This window comes from Pituophis catenifer, unplaced genomic scaffold (assembly GCF_029215685.1).
Source record: "Pituophis catenifer annectens isolate HBS135680 unplaced genomic scaffold, rPitCat1.0.hap2 SCAF_11, whole genome shotgun sequence".
Taxonomy (NCBI): Eukaryota; Metazoa; Chordata; class Lepidosauria; order Squamata; family Colubridae; genus Pituophis; species Pituophis catenifer.
Genome location: NW_027256891.1, coordinates 13,560,250 through 13,585,282, shown reverse-complemented (window position 1 = coordinate 13,585,282; position 25,033 = coordinate 13,560,250). Strand labels below are relative to the sequence as shown.

At 45.7% G+C, this 25,033-nt stretch overlaps 1 protein-coding gene across 1 annotated transcript; it reads right to left on the bottom strand.

The window, feature by feature from the left end:
* Window positions 1–12,336: 12,336 nt before the first annotated feature.
* POU3F4 (POU class 3 homeobox 4) lies at window positions 12,337–13,539 on the bottom strand. Its single transcript, XM_070951896.1, has one exon. It carries the CDS (start codon window positions 13,537–13,539, stop codon window positions 12,337–12,339), a length of 1,203 nt encoding a protein of 400 aa, XP_070807997.1.
* Window positions 13,540–25,033: the final 11,494 nt, after the last annotated feature.

Here is a 25,033-nt window from a genome sequence, read left to right as displayed (position 1 = left end):
CAAACTTCAATGTAGATGAACGCAAGTCTTTCTGAAGCAAGATCATTGCTCCTCTCATTTTCAGACGCTGCCTGTGTGGGCAGAAATCAGCCACCCTTTAACCAATGATTTCAAACTCTGGTTTCATTGTTGCTCAATGGTGCATTCGATACCAATGAAAATCCTTCCATTTCTTTCCACTTTCTGCGTGCAAGGTGTGGCTCTCTCATGATGATGATGATAATGATGATGATGATGATACCGCATCCAGTTTTGGTCACCACACTATAAAAAAGATGTTGAGACTCTAGAAAAAGTGCAGAGAAGAGCAACCAGGATGATGAGGGGACTGGAGGCTAAAACATACGATGAACTGTTGCAGGAACTGGGCATGGCTAGTCAAATGAGGACAAGGACCAGGGGAGACATGATAGCAGTCTTCCAATATTTGAGGGGCTGCCACAGAGAGGAGGGGGTCAAACTATTCTCCAAGGCACCCGAAGGCTAGACAAGGAATAATGGATGGAAATTGACCGAGGAGAGATTCAACCTAGAAATAAGGAGGAACTTTCTGACAATGGGAACAATCAACCCATGGAACACAAGTTGCCTTCAAAAGTTGTGGGAGCTTCATCATTGGAAGCTTTCAAGAAGAGACTAGACTGCCATCCGTCAGAAATGGTGTAGGGTCTCCTGCGTGGGTGGGGGGTCAGACTAGATGACCTACAAGGTCCCTTCCAACTCTGTTAATCTGTCATATAAATAATGATGACGATTCAGCATTGGAACATTTTTTATCAAGCAATCCCTCTTAATGGGAAGGAGAAGTGGACTGTGGAAATTGGTGGGGAGAAAATACTAAAACCAGAACCAATCTGGACCTTCCACCTAGACTACTTTACTTCTCCTTGTCTCCTTCAAGCATAAATCATTGTCTTAAGCCAGTCCCTGTGTTATGAACATGTCTGAACAAAACTGGTGCAGAGAAGCTGACAGTGAACAATATTTAACATTAGATGGCAGGAAAGAGTTTCCGTTGGTTAGACCGAGACCAAATTTTAATATCTACAATGCAAAAGATTTCTTTTTGTTGTTGTTGTTGTGTTGTTTTGTTTCTTTAAATGGGTTTAAAATGGGATTTCCTAGCCGCTCTTGTTCCTTTAAAAAGTTCTTTCAAACCTCTTTTGTTTACATCTGCATTTTATTGCTTATCTTGCTGCAGCTGAATTAAATTCAAGGTGCTGGTGGTTGGGGATGAACAAAAGGAAAATTTGCACAGTTGTGCAAAAAATAGGACTGGCAGAGTCTCAAAACGACACCAAAAGGAAATATTTCATCCATGAAAAGAACTCCTATTCTAGTTGCCGTTAATATGAATGAACGGGAACGAGAATTTCAATTTTTCACATAGAGATTCAATAATAGCATAATTGATAGAAAGTAAATGCCCCTATGTGACCTATCTAGATGGTATTAATTTCTCCCTCATGTTACAATACTTTAATTACACTGATGGCTTTAAGTGTGTGCATGTGTGTATGTACACACGGAGGGAGCGAGAGATCCTAATTGTGCTTCCCCCACCACCCCTTCGTGCGAACAATGCTTCTACAATTATGAGGATAGGTCCAATTAACAGATAAACACTGAAAACGGAGTCTAACAAACCGCACCACTCAAATATGTTGGATTTCACATTTCATGAAGCAATGGGCCATGGTTAGTTGGAATCAGTAAGCCATAAACCATGGTTTATAAACCACAAGGGCTGAATTCAGATAGTACACTAAGGCAAAGCCACACAATTATGGTACATTATGGCTTAACTTGCTGCATGATAGATGGATGGATGGATGGATAGATAGATAGATAGATAGATAGATAGATAGATAGATAGATAGATAGATAGATATAGATAGATCCCCTGTTTCCCTCAAAATAAGACATCCCCTGATAATAAACCCAATCGTGCTTTTGAGCACATGGCAATAATGCCAAGTGCTTATTTCAAAAAAATAAGCGTTCAAAAAAATATAAGACAAGGTCTTATTTTCGGGGAAACATGGTAGGTAGGTAGGTAGGTAGGTAGGTAGGTAGGCAGGCAGGCAGGCAGGCAGACAGACAGACAGACAGACAGACAGACAGACAGACAGATAGATAGATAGATAGAGCCCACTTCCTTCCTTACTCATCCTATTCCCTCCCTCTCCATCTTTTAGTTGTCGCTGATAATTCATATTTTAATTTATGTATAAAATGTATTTATAAAATGCAAATATAAAATATTTACAAATATTAAGTACAAAATTTATTTATTTATACTTTTTAAAATACATTTATTTTATTTATAAGATGTATGGGCCACTCATCTTACCGCAGAGTTTTACTCTTATTGTATACATATTGTTGTGTTGCTTTAGGCTTTTTAATATTGTAAGCTGCCCAGAGATCCCTTCGGAGTGAGATGGGTGGCAAAAAAAAGTAATAAACAAACAAACAAACAAATCCCTCTATCTTTCTTATCTAGACATACAGAAGAACAAACTCAGGGAAGGGGAGAATAATCTGAAACTCTAAGAAGTCATCCCAGAGCAAAAAAAGAATCCCTCATAAAATGCAAGTTTTAAGAATAGAGTATCCATAAAAGCCCCACGATAACTTTTCTCTGATATTGTGCGCAAGTTACCTCTGTGTGTGTGTGTGTGTGTGTGTGTGTGTGTGTGTGTGTGTATAATTAATTAATTTTCCATACATATCATCTGCATATATTAAGAGAAAACCAATCAGCTAGTTTAAATAGTCCATTTAAGCTTTTGAAAATTGAACTTGCCAAGCCAGATTCTGCAGCCAGGATGAGCTGGCTGCTATAACTAGATAGTTCCCATTAAATGATCCTTCCCTTGCCTGCCACTTTTCCACGGCATAGAACAATATTTCTTAGCCTTGACAATGCTAAGATGTTTGGACTTCTACTCCCAGAATTCCCCAGCCAGGATGCTGTTTGGGGAATTCTGGGAGCTGAAGTCCAAACATCTTAGCAGTGACAAAAGTTGAGAATGTTGGTATAGAACTATGATTCTAGGATTATGAAATACAAAACTTCCTGAAGATCATCAGTGCAGACATTCATAATCCATGGGATACCTTGACGAAAGCTTTGGAATTATATTTTCTATAAAATATTAATGGATTCCTGTAAGATTTTTTTTTTCTGACCAAGGCATTTGATTAGAAGACGTAAATTCTCATGAGCTACAGATTTAGCTCACGAGATCTTATACCTTTTAATAAAATGTGTTAGTTTGGAAAGGTGTTATCAGATTTTTTTCTCTGTTTGGGCTACTATAGATTCATGCAGCCATTCTCCAATAATATCAATTACCAAATACCAGCCTCCAATTCTGAACACAACAAAGTAAAACAAGAAGAGCTGATTGGAAAATAAGTTTTTGGAGTATCTAAAGCAATCTGTCCAGACAGGTTCCCTCAATCTTTAATCTGATATCAATCAATCAATCAATCAATCAATCAATCAATCAATCAATCGGAATAGATCTGGAAGGGACCTTGGAGGTCTTCTCTTCCAACCTGGTGCTCAAGCAGAGTCATATGCAGTTTGATATGAATATGAATCATATGTGGTTTACATGTTGGTATAGTTATCATCCTGACCTACCTTGGCCAGGTGAGGTGTCCATCCAGACTGATGCCGGCTGATTCTTCAGGTCAGAGGAAAATGATCTTTCCTTTCACCTGAGATTTTTTACAAGCAGTCCTCAACATAGAACAGTTCATTTAGTGACCATGCAAAGTTACAATGGCACTGAAAAAAAGTGACTTATGACCATTTTCCACACTTACGACCACTGCAGCATTCCCCGTGGTCACGTGATTAAAATTCAGACGCTTGGCAACTGGCTTATGATGGTTGCAGCATCTTGATCTCCTTCTGACAAGCCAAGTCTACAGGGAAGCCAGATTCACTTAACAACCGGGTTACTAACTTAACAACCGCAGCGATTCACTGAACAACGGTGGCAAGAAAGGCCAACATTCACTTAACAAATTTCTCTCCTAGCAACAAAAAAATTTTGGGTTCAGTTGTGGTCATAAGCAGTGGTGGGCTACAGCCGGCTCAGACCGGTTCGGGAAAACGGGTAGTTCTAACCAGGGCTGGCTACTCCCACCTGCCCTGGTGCTATCATGTCCTATATAATCGCCGGTTTATCGATGCCATGCGTGCGCTCACATTTTCGGTTCTGGGCACACCGAACTGGCAGTAGCCCACCCCTAGTCGTAAGTGGAGGACAATTGGAGAACAAGCAAGGGAAAGAATTTGGGACTTTCCGAAAAAGTTTGGCCACGCAGATGGCCCACACCCTGCCGTATGGAAAGCTCCCCAATCTATTATCTCTTGGTTGGTTTCATACCTTATATTAAGCCAGATTTACTCAGCCAGGGCTAGCTCAGTGAACCACGCTTGCTTGGCTGATTTTGCATGATGCCCACCAGAAACCAGGTTGGCAAACCACGATGGCTGGATTTACCCAACCCAGCAAACCCGACATGAAAATGTGGGTGAACCCAGCCATATTCCTAATTTTTGAAGCCGCAAAGCATCTCTGGTTCATCAGCCTTCCTTTTTTCCTTCCAAGTTGGCTGGAGACAACAGTCAAAGCTTAGGATGCCTATGTGAAAAATAAACACGCTTTGATAACAAGATGGCCCAATAAAGCAACTATGCTCTTAGCTTTTGTTCATTATTTAAAGCTTATTCACATTATAACCGAAGAATATGATTATTAAGCATTAAAAAATAAAACAAAACATTGCACTCAGCCTAATATTCACGACAAGCCTTTCCCTGCAGGTACACCATCTACATTCTCCTTCTAATTCTCTGTCATATTTCTCCCCCCCACCTTCTTTCTTTTCCTTTTTTTAAAAAGATGCTTTTATAGGAATCTCTCTCTTTAAATAATATATAAAGAACCTTGAGGAGCCAGCAAGGAGCACATGCATGCCCACAGATCATTTATCTTGCTATTAAAATAAATATTCAGCAAGGCTTCCCCTCTCGCCCCCTCCCCCCTTCGCTTCTGTCTAGATTAATTTTTTTGAGCTCATGGATGGATGATCTTATATTCTGGCTTAGTTCGCTGTCTGTGAGGTTTATTTTTCTCCTCCAAGCACAAACATCTCTGGCTCAGGAAGAAAAGGAGGAGGAACTGGGGCTGTATTGAATCCCATTACATATGATTAACTGTTGTTTTTCTGCAGTCTCTCTCCCTCTCCCTCTCTCTCTCTCTCTCTCTCTCTCTCTCTCTCTCTTTCTCTCTATCTTTTTTTCTTTCTATTTCTCTCTGTGTGTTTTTCTCTCTCTGTGTTTTTCTCTCTCTTTCTCTCTCTCTCTTTCTCTCTCTCGTTTTTTTCTTTCTATTTCTCTGTGTGTTTTTCTCTCTCTGTTTTTCTCTCTCTCTCTTTCTCTCTCTCTGTTTTTTTCTTTCTATTTCTCTCTGTGTGTTTTCTCTCTCTCTTTCTCTCTCTCTGTTTTTCTCTTTCTCTCTGTTTTTTTCTCTCTCTCTCTCTTTCTCTCTGTTTTTTTCTTTCTATTTCTCTGTGTGTTTTTCTCTGTGTGTTTTTCTCTCTGTTTTTTTCTTTCTATTTCTCTCTCTGTGTTTTTCTCTCTCTGTTTTTCTCTCTCTGTGTTTTTTTCTTTCTATTTCTCTCTGTGTGTTTTTCTCTCTCTCTGTTTCTGTTTCTCTCTCTCTCTCTCTGTTTTTCTCTTTTTGTTTTTCTCTCTGTTTTTTTTCTCTCTCTTTCTCTCTCTCTGTTTTTTTCTTTCTATTTCTCTCTCTCTGTTTTTCTCTCTCTCTGTTTTTCTCTTTCTCTCTCTCTCTTTTTCTCTCTGTGTATTTCTCGCTCTCCCTCCCTCTCTCTCCCTCTCTCTCTCTCTCTCTCTCTCTCTCTCTCTCTCTCTCTCTCTCTCTCTCTCTCAGAACTGCTGCCTCCATCCATATTTTAATGCTTCCCTGAAATCAAAATCAGGAAGCACTCTGGAATGTAGCTGGGCTGGGATAGAGACAGACCTGGCTGCCACCAAAGTCAACAACAACAAGCAAACAACTACACCTTACAGCTTCCGATCTAGCAATTCAAGAGCTATTGGGGGTGGGGGTGGGCATTTCAGTTAAAAGAGGAAGGGGTAAGAGTTGAGGTTTGCACCAGCCAGAGGCCAAGGCCAGCACCTGAGAAGGCAAGGAGATGGGAAGATGACAGGAGGTGGGTCCCTTCCCCAAATTATCTCCAGGGCATTATCTCTTAGAGATCTTGAGTTTGGGGAACAGTAAGGGAAAAGAGGTGAGGGATTTCCAGGGATCCAGAGCGAGTGGGGTGAACTTTCTAGAACAAGGGGAGCCAATGGGAAGAGGAGGGGGAGCGATCTGCTGCACACCAGGCCTGACTCAACGCCACTCTCTCCCTCTCCCTCCCTCCCTCCCTCCCTCTCCCTCTCCCTCTCCCTCCCTCCCTCTCTGTCTCTCTGCCTTAGGCCCAGCTCCTTTCCCTTCCAGGCCACCTCCTCTGCCCCACCGATCCATTGGCTGGATGGAGGAGAAAAACAACAAAGGCCCCGAGAGAGTTACTTTGCGCATTGGGATGTGCTGCTTTGCAGGTCAGCCAAGCACAAGGACCACACCAAGAGTCCCCGGGATCCTTTGCAATTCACTCGACCCGGCTTTTTTGCAGAATATCCTTTCTCCTTCTCCATCACCCCACTTACAAATCCTACGCAACCTTCCCATCGCCCCCCACCTAATAATAATAATAATAATAATAATAATAATAATAATAATAATAATAATAATAATAATAACAACAACAACAGTTCCTAGGTCCTTGGTTAGACTTGAGCTGCTGAGCTATTAACCAGCCTCAAAGGCTGTGAATCTCACTAAAGATTAACCAATAATAATAATAATAATAATAATAATAATAATAATAACAACAACAGTTCCTAGGTCCTTGGTTAGACTTGAGCTGCTGAGCTATTAACCAGCCTCAAAGGCTGTGAATCTCACTAAAGATTAACCAATAATAATAATAATAATAATAATAATAATAATAATAACAACAACAACAGTTCCTAGGTCCTTGGTTAGACTTGAGCTGCTGAGCTATTAACCAGCCTCAAAGGCTGTGAATCTCACTAAAGATTAAATAATAATAATAATAATAATAATAATAATAATAATAATAATAATAATAATAATAATAATAATAATAATATAAAAAAAACACCAATCCGCAAACCATACACGTGCAACCTAACACAACCCAAACCGATGCATGCCTCTCTGCCTTCACAAAGGCGACGCCGCGGCTTCAGCCTTTTCACCCCCACCTCCCACCTCCCCCCCCCATCCCCTCCCTTGCCTTTCCAGACTGCTCCCCTGTTTTGAATTATATCTCTTTGCAAGGCAGAGTGCGGGGCAGGGAATAGCCTCCCCGCACACGAGCGCGCGCGCGCGCGCGGGAGACAGAGAAAAAAGAATGAGAGAGAAAGGGGGGGGAGGGGAGGAGAAGATTGGGGAGGGGGGGGGCGCCCGAGCGCGCGCAGAAAATACCCAGCCAGCCAGCCGGACGATAAAAAAAAAAAGAAAGAAAGAAAAGAAAAGAAAGAAAAGTAAAGCTTTCGCGTTCCTCCTTGCTTTGTCAACTGCGAACGGGTGGTCGAAAAAGAAATCGAGGGGAGGGGGCGACTCTTCAGAGCTGGGCGAGAGAGGCGCGGATTCGCCTTCCCAGCAGATGTTCTGGCCAGGTTGGTGTTTAAAACCAGCCTCTCTCTTCACCTAGCCTAATTCTGCTGCATGCGTATAATTTTATATATACATATACTGTATATAGATATACCGGTATATGTGTGTGTGTGTGTATGTATGTATGTATGTATATATGTATGTATATGTATTTTGCATATATATATATATATATATGTATGTATGCAAAAAATTAAAATCTCGGGTGTTTAAATTTTTTGCATATACACATCCGCGAAAACTTAAGAAGACAGATTTTATACACACACACACACACACACACACACACACACACACACACACATGGTGCAGATTCATATTTTGAATATGTATGTGCATCGTATGTATTTACATATAATACATATACATATACAATTTGTATTTACATATAATACATATACAGTATACAATTTGTATTTACATATAATTCATATATAATTTTCTCCTTCCTATCTATGAAATTGTCTAGGGAAAAACTCGAGAAAACAACCCAGAACAGCCCAGAACAGTCCTCTCTTCCTTTCTTTATTTGATTTCCTCCAGCAGCAACAACAAGAAATATATATATAAACCACAAACACCTTCAAACCATAAACCCCTTCAGAAATTTAGTTTTCCTTAACCGGAATCTTTTTTACTTTGAAGAGATTCAGTTCTTCTCTCTGGACAGGTGATTTAAAGGGGAGGGGGGGGAAACAGAGGATTTTTTTGACAGGCATATATGCTTTTATATATATATATATATGCTTTTATGTGTGTGTGTGTATATATATATACATACATACATACATACATACATATTTGCTTTTGTATTATATTCGGTTGAATATAATAAGAAAAAAAAACAAAGGGTTTGAGAAATTTCATACCAGCAGACACCTCCATTTAAAAACCAAGCAAAAACAAGCTTTCCCCTAATTGTAACCACAATTCTACCTTAATAATTCTCAGATCCTTGGTTAGGACGTGAATTATTAGGCCTCTACCCGCCTTAGACTGGGAATGGAATTGTAGATTGCAATACTACTAATAAAAGACTATGGTGAAAGATGCTGGATTTGGCCTCCGCACAAAAAAAAATTATGCAACTTTTTTGGTTACTTTGTAAAAATGTTTTTATTTGTATCTTTTTTTGTGTGTGTGTATGTCTTTACAACAATAAAATATTGCATCAATATAAACCCCTTGACTAAAAGTGGTTGACAATCAAACATCACAAGCGAATCTCTCTTTTTGTTGTTGCTGTTGTTGAATTTATTTTGTTTTAAGCCTTCCTTCCCTCCACGACAGACAATCGCTTCGGGGTATTCTTATTTTTTTTTATTGATTTTTATTACTTTTTTTTAAACATAATGTGGAATTTATTGAAAATAAATAATTGTCGGCAATTGCAATAGGCAATTTGGAATAAAATAGTTGAAAAAGCAACCTTTAATGAAAATAGCGTTTATTATACCTCAGTTACTAAATGAATAATCTAAATGATTTTTTTTCCCTTTTAAATTAATAACTTCCCAAAAAACGTTTAGAATATACAAAACTGTACAAGGGTGGTTTTTTTTTTTGTTCTTTTTAATAATTATTTAATATAAAGTTGGCAGAAAGATAGCAGGGATTTCTTCCCTGCTGAGTCTTTAAAAGCATATTCAGAATTCCCGTGGAGCATTTCTGTGGGTCGTGAGAGGAGACACAATATAAAGAAAATAAAAATAAAATAGCCTCGCGCACAGAAAAAGTGGGAAAAATGAATTTGGACAATCCATCCTTGTGAGGAATGGATTTCTAAAAAGGGAAATTAAGGTCGGGGGAACTTTTTTTAAAAAAAAATTAAATTTAAAAAGGCCCATCCGAGGGGCGCGGAAGGGGGGGGGAGCATTTTCTGGATTTTAGGATCGCTCCCAGATTCCCAGACTGGCAGCGCGTCTCTCGTCTACTTTGCCATGCACGTGGAAAAACAATACACGGGAGATTCAAACCTCTGTGTGGTTCTGCTTTGCCGGTAACAAGGGATATGTGTGTGTCTATCTCTTACACGCACCTGCACACACACACATCTGGTGGTTCCGTGTAGGTAGAGACGGCAGACAATACACCAGAGGTCTGAGGATGTGCATGCAAACTCTCCTAACCACGCTTTTGTAAACGCACCCATAAAATTATATCGACCAATCCCGCAGAACCCAGATTCATTCTTTTCTTTAAAGAAAGACATTTCTCAGCCAAACGATCTCTGCTCAATTCCTTTCCTCGGGGAGGCCCAGGATTTTAACCCTAACAATTGAACAAAATCCTTTTGGATCACATAAGACATTTCCCCCCTCCCCAACAGTTAATCAAACGATCCCGGATTGGGGAATCTATTTCCCCCCTTCCCCCACGCCCCAATTTTTTCCTGATTCTCTTGGACTTTCCGTCTCTGGCTCATCTTTATTTCCATAATTTTCAACCCCAGCCGTATTCCCTCCGGCTCCCGAAATGCAAAGCAGGCAACAAGGAGTTATTCCGAAGCGAAAGATCCGAATTGGAGAACGGGAAAAGGGTTTAAAGTACAGACCGTAAGCTTCAGGTGCCGGTCAGGGAGGGATCCAGTCGAAGAGCCATTAAAAAAAAAAAAAAAAGACCAAGAAAAGCTGGCTTTCCATCTTAGGAGGATCCTGGCCTTTTGGAATTATTATTATTATTAAATAAATCTGTGTCGAGAGGGCCAAAAGCAGAAAAGGAGACTGCGAGCGAAGCCGAGGGAGGAGGAGGAGGGTTTCCCCCTCCCTTTAGAAAATGTCCGTTTTGACATTGTACAATTCGGAACGTGGCTCAGCCAGAAGGGAAAGGCAACAAAACACGCCGGAGTCGCTTCGCGTTTCGGTCTTTGGGGTAAAAAATATATATATTATAATAATTAAAAAAAAAAAATCCACAAGAGCTCCAGTTTGGTTTTCCTCCTGCTGAGGAATGGGGAAATTCCGGACTCCACTTTTTCTCCACGGGGAGGGATCTGTGGGGGTGGGGGGGGAAGCGGGGCGGAGGAGAAAGGAAAGGCCGGTCAATGGGAAGCAAACGCGGGATCCTAGATGGAGGACACCCTTCGCGGACCTTCAGAAGGCCGCCAGAGCGAAGGGTCATTTTTTTTTTAGCAACGAGCAAAGTCCAGCCAAGCTTTTTTTTTTCTTAAAAAAAAGTCTGTCTTAAAACGAGATTCGTCACCTGAAATACACCGGATCGGACCAAGGCTCTGAAAGGTTATTCGTAGGCACGTCTTGTCTTGTCTCTTTCTTTCTTTCTTTCTTTCTTTCTTTCTTTCTTTCTTTCTTTCTTTCTTTCTTTCTTTCTTTCTTTCTTTCTCGGATATAGAGATCACGATTTCCCCTTTTCTATCGGCGATGGGGCGAGGGGGGAAGCTTTGCCATTTAAGCACAGATAATCGGCGCTGGGAGAGGGGCAAAAAATTACATTATAGCGGGGTGGGGGTGGGGGAAAGACCGGTGGGTGGGTGGGGGAGAGCTCGCTGGCTTCCCACGCCCTCCCCCCCCTTTTCCTACCGCTTTTCTGTTGCTGGGCTTGTGAAGATGCGACGGCAAGAAAGAAGAACAGTGTCTCTTTTTTTTTCTTCCTTTCTTCAGGAGGTGGTGGTGTAGTCTATATCGTGGAAGATGCTGCTGAAAATCCTGGCGGGAAGGAGGGAAGGAATAGAAAGGAAGGAAGGAAGGAAGGAAAGAAAAATAGAAAGGAGGGAAGGAGGGAAGAATAGAAAGGAGGGAAGGAAGAATAGAAAGGAAGGACGGAAGAATAGGAAGGAAGGAAGGAAGGAAGGAAGGAAGGAAGGAAAGAAGGAAAAATAGAAAGGAGGAAGGAATTGTAGAAAGGAGGGAAGGAAGAAATAGAAATGAGGAAAGGAAGGAAAAACAGAAAGGAAAAATAGAAAGGAGGGAGGGAAGGAAGAATAGAAAAGAGGGAAGGAAGGAAGAAGAGAAAGGAGGGAAGGAAGAAACAGAACGGAGGAAAGGAAGGAAAAACAGAAAGGAGGGAGGGAAGGAAGAATAGAAAGGAGGGAGGGAAGGAAGAATAGAAAGGAGGGAAGGAATTAATAGCAAGGAGGAAAGGAAGGAAAAACAGAAAGGAAAAATAGAAAGAAGGGAGGAATGGAGGGAAAGAAGGAAGAAGAAGAGAAAGGAGGGAAGGAAGGAAGAATAGAAAGGAGGGAAGGAAGAAAGAAATAGAAAGGAGGAAAGGAAGGAAAAACAGAAAGGAAAAACAGAAAGCGTGAATGAGGGAAGGAAGGAAGAATAGAAAGGAGGAAAGGAAGGAAGAACAGAAGGGAGTGAGTGAGTGAGTGAGGAAGGAAGGAAAGAAGAATAGAAAGGAGGGAAGGAAGGAAGGAAGGAAGAATAGAAGGGAGTGAGCGAGTGAGGAAGGAAGGAAGGGAAGGGAAGGGAAGGGAAGGGAAGGGAAGGGACAACGCCGTGAGGTCAACCCCCGCCCGCCCGCCCGCGCGCCCGTCCGGCTGGGTGCGCCGTTCCCCGGGTCCTGAGCGGGTGGGTCATAGTCAAAGGTCGTGACACGAGGCGTCCGTTTTGCCGCCGTGCGCGTAGACTTCGTGGGGTTGCGGCGGCTCGCCCGGCGGCGTCATGCGCTTCTCTTTCTGCCGCCGGTTGCAGAACCAGACGCGCACCACCTCCTTCTCCAGCTGCAGGCTGTCGGCCAGCGAGGAGATCTCCTGAGCGGCCGGCTTGGGGCATTTCAAGAAGTGGGTCTCCAAGACCCCCTTGACGCTGACCTCGATGGAAGTCCGCTTCTTGCGCTTGCGGCCCTGCGCCGCGATCTTGTCGATGCTGGTGGGGCTGCCGGTGGACGAGTCGGCCTCCTCCAGCCACTTGTTCAGCAGCGGCTTCAGCTTGCACATGTTCTTGAAGCTCAGCTGGAGGGCCTCGAACCGGCAGATGGTGGTCTGGGAGAAGACGTTGCCGTAGAGGGTGCCCAGCGCCAGCCCCACGTCGGCCTGGGTGAAGCCCAGCTTGATCCGGCGTTGCTTAAACTGCTTGGCGAACTGCTCCAGCTCGTCCGAGGTGGGCGTCTCTTCGTCCGAATGCTCCGGGCAGTGATGGGAAGCCAACTCGGTGGGCTCCGCCGGGGAGTCCCGCAGCACCGGGTGAAGCCCCGGAGGAGGAAGAGGAGGAGGAGGAGGAGGAGGCGCAGCGGCGGGTGGAGGCGTTAAACCCCCGCCGTGGTCCAGCATGCCGCTGACGGTGAAGCCGGCCTGCGAGTAAACGTTGAGCGGCGGCGGAGGCGGCGGGGGTTGGCCTCCGCTGACCGGTAAAGCCGAACCGTGAGCCGGGGTGGCACCCCAAGCGTTGGGGTGGCTGGCATGGTGCGGGGAGTGATGGCTGACGTGATGGGGCGAGCGGTGGTGCAGGATGGCGCCCAGCTGCAAGTCTTCTCGCCCGGGTTTCACGTCGGGCTGGTCCAGGGAGCTTCCACCACCACCACCTCCTCCTCCTCCTCCACCACCACCACCTCCTCCGCCGCCACCGCCGCTCAGAGCCGCCGCCCAGGGCCCCGCGTCGCTCAAGCTGGTGACCCAGTGATGGCCCAGCGGATGCCCGTTGCCGGCCACCCCTTGCAAATAGTCACTTTGCAGAAGTTTCTGCGGGTTGCGGAACGGGCCGCCTTGCTGCATCGCCACCGAATCCGCATGGACCAAAGCGCCGGAGTTGAGGATGCTGTAAGGGTTGGTGGCCGCCGTAGCCATCCTTGGGCTCTCGCGCTTCGTTTTGCGTGGCTTCGGGCTTCAGGCTTTGGCTAGGCTAGGCTAGGCTAGGCTGGCTCCGGGTCTCTCTCTCCCCCCCTCCCCCTCCCCGCCTAGGATGTGGCGAAGCGGCCGCTCGCTCGAGCCTTTGACAGTTTACCCAGCCGAAAGAGAAAGCCGACTCAGCCAGCGCTCTCTGACCGGCGTTACCGGCGCCCAATCCGACAGGCTCTTCCCGCCGGGAAAGGGAAGCCGTGGCCAATGATGGAGCGCCGAAGAGGTTGGCTCCACGCCAGGCTCCCCCCCCTTCCCTCCTCCTCCGCCCGCCTCCCAGGGAAAAAAAAAAGAAAAAAGAAAGAAAGAAAGAGGAGGGGGAAAAAAGGAGGGGGGACCCGAAGGAGCACTGGCGGGCGAAGGGTTAAAACGAGGGAGTCGACCGGCAGGAAGTGCCTCCGTCCGGCCTCTTCATTGGCTGGCGCCCGAGGGCTGCCCGAGGGTCGTCGGTGGGGTTAACCCTTGCTTGGCCAGCTGGCTCTTCTTGGAAAGAGGGGAGTGGGAGTGGAGGAAGGAGAGGAGAGGAGGGCTCGGAGCCCGGTTTGAATTCGCAGCCATTGAGTCAGGGCAAAAAAAAAAAAAAAGGCGCGCGGGGGTCTTCTCTCCCCTCCCTGCCTCTCCTTCCCCGGGACGTGCTGGGCTGGGTGGGGAGGGGGCGCGTGGAGAGGTTAAATACCTGCTCCCGAGAGCGCCAGCGCCTCCTTTGCCAAGCTGAAAGGGAGACCCTTCTCAATGGCTTGAAGTCTAGGTCTAGGCAGGGGTGGGGGTGTCAGCAAAGGATAGACCCCCGGTGGGTTTACTCTACGGGGCGGGATTTACTCTTGCAAAGCCAACAGGTTGGGTGAAAAAATGGGGGGTGGGTGGGCTGGTGGTCTAGCAAAGATTTTTTAAAAAAAAAGAAAAAACGCGTCCCCGAATAACCAGGCACTCAGGAAGTTTGCAAAGTTGTGCCTTACCAAGAAAGGAGGAGGAGAGAAGGAGGAGAGAGGGGGGGGGTGGGAGAGCCTTGCGTGCCTTACACAGATTCCTAGCTCGTGGGAATCGGAGTGCGTTGCCCACTCCTGCCAAGGGAGGGAAAAGGCACCAAAGACAGTAGTTGAGAAGGGTTGGCTGAGTAATCCGGAGCCAACTTCTCCCTCTGCTTCAAATACAAACCGTTTCTTTCATTTTTTGGGGGGGTGGGGGTGACAAGGGGAGATAAAAGTTTGCTCCCGATGGAAGCTGGGTCCTCTCCATCCCGCCTCCACCCACCCACCACCCCGCTTCAAGTGGGGCAGCGAGCTTTCCTACCCCTCTCCCCCGCCGCCCCACACCTTTTTCCAACTTTCAAAGAAAAAGCCCACCTATCTGGGAAAAGCGGCCGGCGCAAGATTGCTTTGCGCGCACCGAGAGTCCCCCCCCCTCACCCCCGGTCTAGGATTACACGCGAGCGGTTATCGCGCCTTTTTGTTTTGTCGGGGTCATTCCAAATACGGCGCAACCCCCTGCGCGCCCGCCCGCCCTGCGCACGGAGGAACTGGCCAATGGAAACCGTCCGAAAAGTAGCCACTCACCGGATTCCTTTCCAACTTCGACCGAAAAACCTGCGATCTTCCGTTCTTTTCTGCTCTCCAAATGTGGCTTTGCACCAAATGTCCAATTTTGCATAAGTCGAAAGGTCAGGAACAAAATCTGCAAAAAAAAAAAAAAAAAAGGCAGAAGAAGATTACCGGTAGTAATCTTAGTAGTAACACTACTACTACTACTACTACTACTACTACTACTACTACTACTAATAATAATAATCTATTAACCAGCCTCAAAGGCTGTGAATCTCACTAAAGGTATAATAATAATAATAATAATAATAATAATAATAATAATAATAATAATAATAATAATAATAATAATAATAATAATAGTAATAGTAATAGCAGCAGCTCTGGGTACAATTCTAAAACATCTGGAACATCACTTGAATACCACCGGCCTTGACAAAATTACCACCAGTCAATTGCAAAAGGGCAGTTTTCCCTGCAACAGCTTACATCCTCCACCTACCATCCGGAAAAACGTCTGCCTATCCCAGGTCCTTGGCAAGGACTCGGTAGGTGGATAAAAATGCCAAAAAAAAAAAAAAAACAGTCTAAACATCTGGCTGACAGTGCGATTAACAAATATAATAAAATAATAAAAATGACATTGTGCCTTGTGTTTTCCCCCCATTCAAACATTCTGCAAAGGAACAGAAATTGCGATCTGTTGCGGTGCTCCAGCTGAGAAAAATTAAACCTTAATGCTTTGTGAGGAGGGAGGTAAGGGGGGGGGAGGGGGGAGAAAGAGAAGCTAAAGAAATCTCTGACTTTTTTTTTTTTTTGGTATTATTATTTTGAATGACCTTTCATTGCATAATTCCGAGGTAACCTTGCTGCGTAATTATATTTGCACTTACAGAACGCTGCATCACAGTTCTCTTATTGGTTTGAAATTCCATTAAATATATTACAGGAGCTCCCAGGTTAAGCTTGATTTAAATTTGCATACATTTTCATATATTTAGCAGAAATAAAAGAAGGCTAGCAGCTACCCCAAAGTCATTAAGGCAGTAAGTTCTCCAGGAAGACAGATCTGGAGTAAAATTCGAGAAAATGAAAATATCGCCCTAAACAAGGTGAGCTTCTTTTGCCCCCCCAATCCTCCTTTCTCTCCCCCCCCCCCTTTGTGTGTTTGTGTATGTGTTTAATCTGAACGCTCTCTTTTCGTTCCCTATTGGTTTATTGTTTTAAACTTGGGGCAAAATAACAGACTAATACAATTTCTTGGCCACGTTTCAGAGACGAGGTCAGCGGACAGGTGTTTCTGGAGATAAAAAGGCAGGTGGTTGATTTTAGTTTGGATTCGAAGTTTGCAGTAAAAGGACATTAGACCGACAGGCGATATAGACGAATAGAAGGATAGACAGATGGGTGATAGACGGGCGATAGATAGATAGATAGATAGATAGATAGATAGATAGATAGATAGATAGATAGATAGATAGATAGATTTCGCTTTGGCCAAACTTGATTTTTTGCTTTGGTCAATTCGCACTAACGCGGTCGTGGGTTTGCATTCGGGATCCACCTGCAGCTGTTGCACGCGAGGCTTTTTCACGGCAGACGTGGGGAAAAATCCTGTTCTACGTTCCCACGGCCCCACTAGAATCCGTAAAAGGGGGAGGTGGGCAGAGAAAACCGGCTGAAGTGGTTGGTGTCCGCGCGTGTGGTGGTGGGGATCCACCTTCCCAAAATAGGGCTGCCTTTCCTTTGGGGTGGGAGGAAAACGCGCCTATCCAAGAATGGAGGTTTTTTGGGGGGTGGGTGAGAAAGCCGACAGGAAGACTGAAAGGGATCCTATCCGGCCTGGCATTGCCAATGGAGCCCCGCTCTCTTCCCAACCATTTCCGCCGAAGGTCGGGCTCAGGCAGGAACCAAGCCGTCGCCCTGCTTAGAAATAGGAGCGTAGCTCCTCGAGAGCCCTTCGGCCCCCAGGGTCCCCCCCCCACTCCTCCTCCAGTCGCAAAGTTGTTAAAAACAGAAATCTACAGGGTCTTAAAAAGCCGACCTTGCCCTCCACGGATCGAGCGCAAAGACGGCGCGGGTCGTTCTCGCTATCCTTCCCCCACTATACCCTCCCCGGCTCGAAGTTACCCGGGCTTGGCCCAAATCAGCCTCCCGAGTCCCGATCCCCCGGTGACCGACCGGGATTGGGCGCTTCGTTTCGGCTCAAACGGCCCGCGCGCCCCGAGGCCTGTCCGACGGGTCGCTTGGAAGGGTTGAAGGATCGCAGGGGTGAGAGAGAATAGAGAGAGGGGAGGAGAGGGAGAAGCTCTTCCTTAGAACTTCGGAGTGGACTTTCGTCCCTTTAGATTGTCTCTCGGCCCAAGAAGCAGCGACAACCGAAGCCGCCTTAATCTTCCAAGTCTCAAATCCGCTCGGAACGAGCTGATGGGCTTGGGTGCAAATAGTAAGAATCGGGCCCTGCTCTCCAGAAGAGGCCTTGAGTATTCAAGCAAAGGCAAGCACCCCCCCCCCCCGATAATCCCATTTCCCCCCCCCAAGCCAAATCGCCACCCTATCTTCTTTTTTCAAACCTAGGCGCAAAATCTCTAGGCGATTTATTTGTCTCTCTGTATGTGTGTTCTTTGCCCTTTCCTACTTTCAGTTCCCCAGATTTCAACACACACACACCCATGCCCACACGCGCGCGCACACACACACACAGGCACGCACACACGCCCACCCTATCTGCCTGGAGCTGAATTCTCCCTCCCCGTTTTTTTTTCTTCTTCTTTTTTTTCTTTTCCCCCCTTTGCATCTAAAGCTGCTCGAGTGGGTCTCTTTAGCTTTACCCTGTCAGTCTAACTTCCCGAGTGTAACAGATGCTGTACTCGGGCGCCCTTTTCTGCGGGTCTCTTCTATTCAGCCTCGCATAGTTCGCCCCCTGATCCGGGTTTCCATAGAGAGGGGCATAAAAGGGAGGCCAGAATCGCGAATGCGTTGCCCCATGCGGAATAAAAGGACCTCATTCAATAGGCCGACCCCGTCTCAAGGCGAGAGAAGAGAGAAGGGGGGGGGAGAGGAGAGGGAAAGAGAGAGAGGGAAAAAGAGAGAGATACAGTGAGAGATTAGAGAGAGAGAGAGAGGGAGAGAAAGAAAGAGTTGAGAGAAAGAGATACAGAGAGAGTGGGAGAGAAAGAAAGAGTTGAGAGAAAAAGATACACAGAGAGAGAGAGATACAGAGAGAAAGAGATACAGAGAGATATACAGAGAGAGAGAGAGAGAGAGAGAGAGAGAGAGAGAGAGAGAGAGAGAGAGAGAGAGAGAGAGAGACGGCGGTGGTGGGCGGGAGAGATTTCCTTTTCCAAGGGCGAACAGCGTAACTGTTGCAAGAATCCTCGGCGACTTATTTTTCGTGGGCTCCGGACGAGACACTGTTTGTCCTTTAAGTCTTTATTTAGAAGAAGAAGAAGGGATTTAAATATATATATATATCGAGAGCCAATCTATGGAATCTATAAAATCGATTCGCTGTTTTTTTGCAACGCGTTCTATTTTTTTGTTTTTTTTAAAAAATCCGGTCGTTTCCCTGGGACTTTCTCTCTACCCCCCACCCTCCTCACATTGCCCCCGCTCGCCGTCCTCAAGGGATGAGTTTACTATCACACTTTCCCGCCCGCGTACACCCCCCCCACCCTCGGCTGAATGAAGCAAACGGGGAACCAAAGGCAGAGAAAAGGCGCGCTGAGTTGGGAAGCCCAAAGCCGAGGCAGCGAAGGCTTTGCCATAAATCTCTCCTTCTCAGCCAGCACGCTTAACCAAGCCTGTGCGAAATAAATAAATAAATAAATAAATAAATAAAACCAATCAATCAATCAATCCCAGCCGCCATCGGAGAGCTCCGTGATAACTTTGCATTAATAGTGGTGCGCGCGATGTGGGGTTGGGGGGGGGGCGGATTAAGAAAGGACAGCCACCCGCGAGTAAAACGCTCCACCCAGAACTGGGAAAGTCCGCGGAGGCTTAACGGACCCCTTTCCCGGCACGTTTCCAAGCGAGGAAGCCCGCGGAAGGCCGGTGGGGCTGAGTTGGGAGGGCTAGGACTACCGCGCGTGTGGGTCCCTGGTTGCCACCTTCCCCCACCGACGCGTCCTTTTTGGAGGCCTGCGCAGCGTGGGGGGCCGCGATCCGGAGAATTGGTGCATCTTTTTTCAGCGCCGGGCAGGTTAGATTTGTGGGAGATCAGAGGCAGCTTCTGGAGATCGCAGACTGGTATGTACACACCTCTGATAGAGTGTGTGGGAGAGAGGGAGGGAGGGAGAAAGAGAGGGAGGGAGGGAGAGGGAGAGAGAGAGGGAGAAGGAGAGAGGGAGAGGGAGAGAGAGAGGGAGAAGGAGAGAGAGGGAGGAAGAGGGAGAAGGAGAAGGACAGAAAGGGGGGAAGGGGAGGAAGAGGGAGGGAGAGAGAGAGGGAGAAGGAGAGAGGGGGAGGAAGGGAGAGGGAGGGAGAGAGGGAGGGAGAGGGAGAAGGAGAAGGACAGAGAGGGGGGGAAGGAGAGGAAGAGGGAGGGAGAGAGAGAAGGAGGAGAGAGGGGGAGGGAGAGAGGGGGAGGGAGTAGGAGAAAGAGAGAGGGACAGAGAGGGAAGGAGGGAGGAAGGGAGGGAGGGAGGGAGAGAGAGGGGGGGGAGAGGGAGAGAGGGGGGAGGGAGGGAGAGAAGGGGAGGGAGAGGGAGAAGGAGAAAGAGAGAGGGAGAGAGAGAGGGAAGGAGGGAGGGAGGGAGGGAGAGAGATAAGGTTTCTTTGCTGAATTGGTGTGTGCCGCCTTTTGCCACCTCTTCCAAGGCGGCGTGCAAACGTACAAGCCCAAGGTTGCCGCGAATTTGAGGGAAGGGGCCCTACTGGATTTATTTCACAAAAGAAACCTGCATTTAAGGTGTGCAGAGAGAGTCAGGAAGCGAAAGAAAAGGGGGCGAGGTTCGCAGACGCACTCATACAACAGGGTATTAAGAAAAACCGGGCGTCCTGGGCGAGTAGCTTCCTTCCCTCCTTCCTTCCTTCCTTCCTTCCTTCCTTCCTTCCTTCCTTCCTTCCTTCTTTCTTTCCTCTCGTAGAAGGGGGGGAAGAAGGGGAGAGCCCAACAGGAGCAAACTGGAACTACGTTCTCCCCCTCTCTCCGTCCGGGGCTACAGGGTGAAAGGGAGAAAAAACCCATCCCCTCCCTCTTTCTCCCCCACCCCCACCCCCCGCGTTGCAGACTGGATGGGGCGCAATTCTAAATTGCAACTTCTTCAGAGGCGGCTCAATGGCAAGAAAAGAGGCTGGGGGGGGGGAGGACAGAAAAGAACTTTTATTTTCTCCTCTTTAACCCCTGCTGGCTGCGGTTTTTGACTGTGTTAAATACGGCATGAAGATCCCGGCGTGGTGGACGGGCGGTGGTGGGGGGGGGGGGGGGGCGGTAGCCGGGCGAGGTTGCGACCTCTGTCAAGAAAACTTCACCTGTTCGGCCCAAGTTCACTGAAAGAGGCGAAGGAATTTCTCGGTGGTAGGGAAAATGCAAGTAATAACAGCAACAACAATAATGAGTGGCAGTGCTTGGAGGAAGAGAAGAGAAAGAAGTACAGAAGATAACGAAGTGCAAAGACCCGCGAACAGAAATAGAACGACGGTGGCAAAAGAAAGCAAAGATAGTACCGATAGGAAGAGAGGCGCCTTGGGTGCCATCCCAAAAACAACTGGAGCACTCCTTGGACATTATCGCCACTGACAAATTCACCAACAGTCAATTGCAAAAGGCAATTTTACTTGGAACAGCTTACATCCGGCTGACAATATTTGTCACGTCAGCAAACATCCACATCTGGATATCCTGGGTCCTTGGGAAGGACTCTGACAGGTGGACAAAAATGCCAAATCCAGTCTGAATCTCTCTGCCTGACTGGGGCGAGGAAATAATTATGACTTAAGAAGAAGAAAGACAGAAAAGTCTGCATTGGGGACTTGGCAGGACCTGGAGAAAGTAGAAGAGAAGAGAAGGGAACTGGAGGAGATCACCAAATACAAAGACCTCCAAACAAGTAATGGAACGACTGAGGCAAAAGAAAGAATAGTACCCATAGCAATTAGGCACCCAAAACAACTGGAGCACCACTTGGAGACCCTCGGCATTGACAAAATCACCATCAGTCAATTGCAAAAGGCAGCTTGACTTGGGAACAACTTACATCCTGCCGCTTGAGGTGTGCAACACCATCAAACAGCCACATCTGTCTACCCCAGGTCCTTGGGGAGGACTCATTAGATGGACAAAAATGCCGAATCCAGTCTGAACCTCTGCCTCACTGTGCAAACAACCATATTATTATTATTATTATTATTATTATTATTATTATTATTATTATTATTATTATCTTTTATTCATTAAACATGAAACTCAAGTCAACTGAACGTTTAAAAATGGATCACAAATATCATTGACTGGCTCTGATGGTTGATACTGGTCGCTGCCAGCATCCTAGGTATCAACCAAGTATCTTCTTAAAGATATATACGATGTTCCAAGTAGCACAATTTTTTTGCAGCTCCGCTGGTGTTATTGCAGGAAGCTGCAACTTCTTGATGTATTTTGCATAATAATAACAACAACAACAGCAACAATAATAATAATAACAACAACAACAACAGCTTACATCCTCCGACGATACCTTAACAGTTCCTAGGTCCTTGGTTAGGACTCGGGCTGCTGAGCTATTAACCAACCTCAAAGGCTGTGAATCTCACTAAAGATTTAATAATAATAATAATAATAATAATAATAATAATAATAATAATAATAATAATAATAATAATAATAATAATAATGTACTTGGTTGATACCTAGGACGCTGGCAGCAACCCGTATCAACCATTAGCACCAGTCAATGGTATTTGTGATGCATTTTTGAATGTTCAGTTGACTGAGTTTCATGTTTAATGAATAAAGTAAAATCATCATCATCAATATCATCATCATCATCATCTTCTTCATCATCATCATCTGGAGGCCATACCAAAACATCTTGGAGGGTGCTTAAAACATCTGCACAGTGACAACATTTCCATTAGTCAATTGCAAAAGGCCACCCTGCTTGAATCCTCACATATGCTATTTCCATACATCCGAGGTTCTTGGAAAGAACCGGATGAGTAAGTAAGAAGGCCAACAACTGGCTAAAAGACTGGCAGTTGCAATTTCACATTGTTGTGTACATAGTAATGCCAACTGGAAGGAAAAGGGAAAAGGGGAAAAGGAAAAGGAAAAAAAAAGTGAGACAAATACAACAGTGTGTTCTGAAGTTTTTAGCTCTTTTTCAGGCAATCTGGTTAGATTTTCTGTTTTCTGTCCTGCTTCCAGATTCCCCCCTCCCCACTTATGCAATCTACTACTCAAGATAATCTAGTTTTATGCAAGAATAGAGGTTGAATTTATGCCCAGGAGGGGAAAGAGTAGGATAATACAGTATATGGCAAAAGAATTCCAGAAGCCAGTTAGCAGAAATGAGGGCGGGGATCTTTGTGTGTTTTCTGGAAATATTGTAGGGATTTTGCCTCTTCTGGAAACCAAACGGGGAGGAGAATCATATTGGGAGAGCCAAAATCCCTCTTCTCCCAACCACAGCTTTAATTTGGGGGGGGGGTTTCATCCCATATCGCCTTGATCCAATTCTATTCAAGTTTGGCTGCTTTTAATGTACACAAAATTGTTTTCGGCCCGAAACCCTGGAATCATCATCATATTCATCATCATCATCATCATCATCATCATCATCATCATCATCATCACCATCACCATCACCACCATCATCATCCCTGTTGTGGGAATTTTTTTCTGGTTTCTTTACTCAGATTCAACTTCAAAACGTTTGCTCATGAGAATAGGAATTGGCTTCCAGCCACCAGAAGTTGCCTTTCCAAAATTTCCCGTTAGATGGTTCGTTTTAGGGAAGGGATGGTCTGAAGGGAGATAAATTGCTGATAACGAAAACAGTCTCCCCCCCCCAAGCAATACAAGATACTAGCCATAAAGATGTAACATACTGGTTTGGTGAAGATGTGAGAATCAAAGTTGAAGCCCACCCTTCTAAAACTTACTAACCAACCACCGATCTAAACATCTCAGCTGGTCCACAGCAAACAGCTACCCTTACTCACCACCTCTTTATTGCTCTTAATCCCTCCCTTCCTTCCACTTTCCCTTGCCCCCTCCTTTCTATTTCTCCTTCCTTCCTTCCTTCCTTCCTTCCTTCCTTCCTTCCTTCCTTCCTTCCTTCCTTCCTTCCCCCTCCCTCCCTCCCTCTTTTCTATTTTTACTTCCTCCCTCCCTTCCTTTCCTCCCTGCCTTTTTTCTATTTCTCCTTCCTTCCCTCCCTCCCACTTTTCTATTTTTACTTCCTCCCTCCCTTTCCTTTCTTCCCTCCTTTTTTATTTCTCCTTTCTTTTTTTTAAATTTGATTTATATGCCACCCTTCTCCAGAGACTCAGGGCGGTTTACAATGCGTTAAGCAATAACCTTCATACTTTTGTATATTTATACAAAGTCAGCTTATTGCCCCCACAAACTGGGTCCTCATTTTACCTACCTTAGAAAGGATGGAAGGCTGAGTCAACCTTGAGCCTGGCGAGATTCGAACTTACAGTAATTGCAGACAGCTGGTGTTAATCACAATGCTATCAGTCTGCTGAGCCACCAGGTCCTTCCTTCCTTCCCTCCCTCCCTCCTATTTTTACTGTCTCCTTCCCTCCCTCCCTCCCTTCTTTCTATTTCTCCTTCCTTCCTTCCCTCCACCCATCCCTCTTTTCTATTTTTACTTCCTCCCTCCCTCCCTTTCCTCCCTCCCTCCTTTCTATTTCTCCTTCCTTCCTTCTCTCCCTCCCTCCTTTCTATTTTTACTTCCTCCTTCCTTCCCTCCTTCTCTTCCTTCTTTCTATTTTTCCTTCCTTTCCTTTCTATTTCTCCTTCTTTCTTTTCCTCCCTCCCTCCTATTTTTACTTCCTCCCTCCCTCCCTTCTTTCTATTTCTCCTTCCTTCCTTCCCTCCACCCATCCCTCTTTTCTATTTTTACTTCCTCCCTCCCTCTCTTTCCTCCCTCCCTCCTTTCTATTTCTCCTTCCTTCCTTCCCTCCCTTCCTCCTTTCTATTTTTACTTCCTCCTTCTCTCCCTTCTTTCTATTTCTCCTTCCTTCTTTTCCTCCCTCCCTCCCTCCTTCCTATTTTTACTTCCTCCCTCCCTCCCTTCTTTCTATTTCTCCTTCCTTCCTTCCCTCCACCCATCCCTCTTTCCTATTTTTACTTCCTCTCTCCCTCCCTTTCCTCCCTCCCTCGTTTCTCCTTCCTTCCTTCCCTCCCGCCCTCCTTTCTATTTTTACTTCCTCCTTCCCTCCCTTCTTTCTATTTTTCCTTCCTTTCCTTTCTATTTCTCCTTCCTTCTTTTCCTCCCTCCCTCCTTCCTATTTTTACTTCCTCCCTCCCTTCCTCTACTTTTCCCATATCCAAATGTGCCATAAACCTGATTCAGACTTGGTTGGGAAACCACGAGGGTGATAAACTTACACCAAGACATTGCAAACCACCCTAGAACAAGGCAGGAGCAAACTCTTTTCCCATTGCTGCAAACAAACCCAACAACAAACACACCGCATATTCATTAAATCCCAGGAGCTGAACTGAACTGGTAGGTGAGTTTATCTGCACCTACTTTGCCCAAGACCTCTCGGGCATTTCAGTGATGGCAGTTGACACAACATCTCTTCTCTTTCTCACTGTGCCAGATAATATCAACTGAAGCACTTCTGGGTAGAGGTTGGCATGTCTTTGTGTGAGCAGAAGTCAGTCCAAGAGTCCTTGTGTCATTCACCCACCATGTTCCATCTGGATATTAGGAGCCATGCAT

What these genes read in the sequence shown, in the direction of transcription:
- POU3F4 (XM_070951896.1), bottom strand. Translation starts at nt 13,539, where the DNA reads ATGGCTACGGCGGCCACCAACCCTTACAGCATCCTCAACTCCGGCGCT.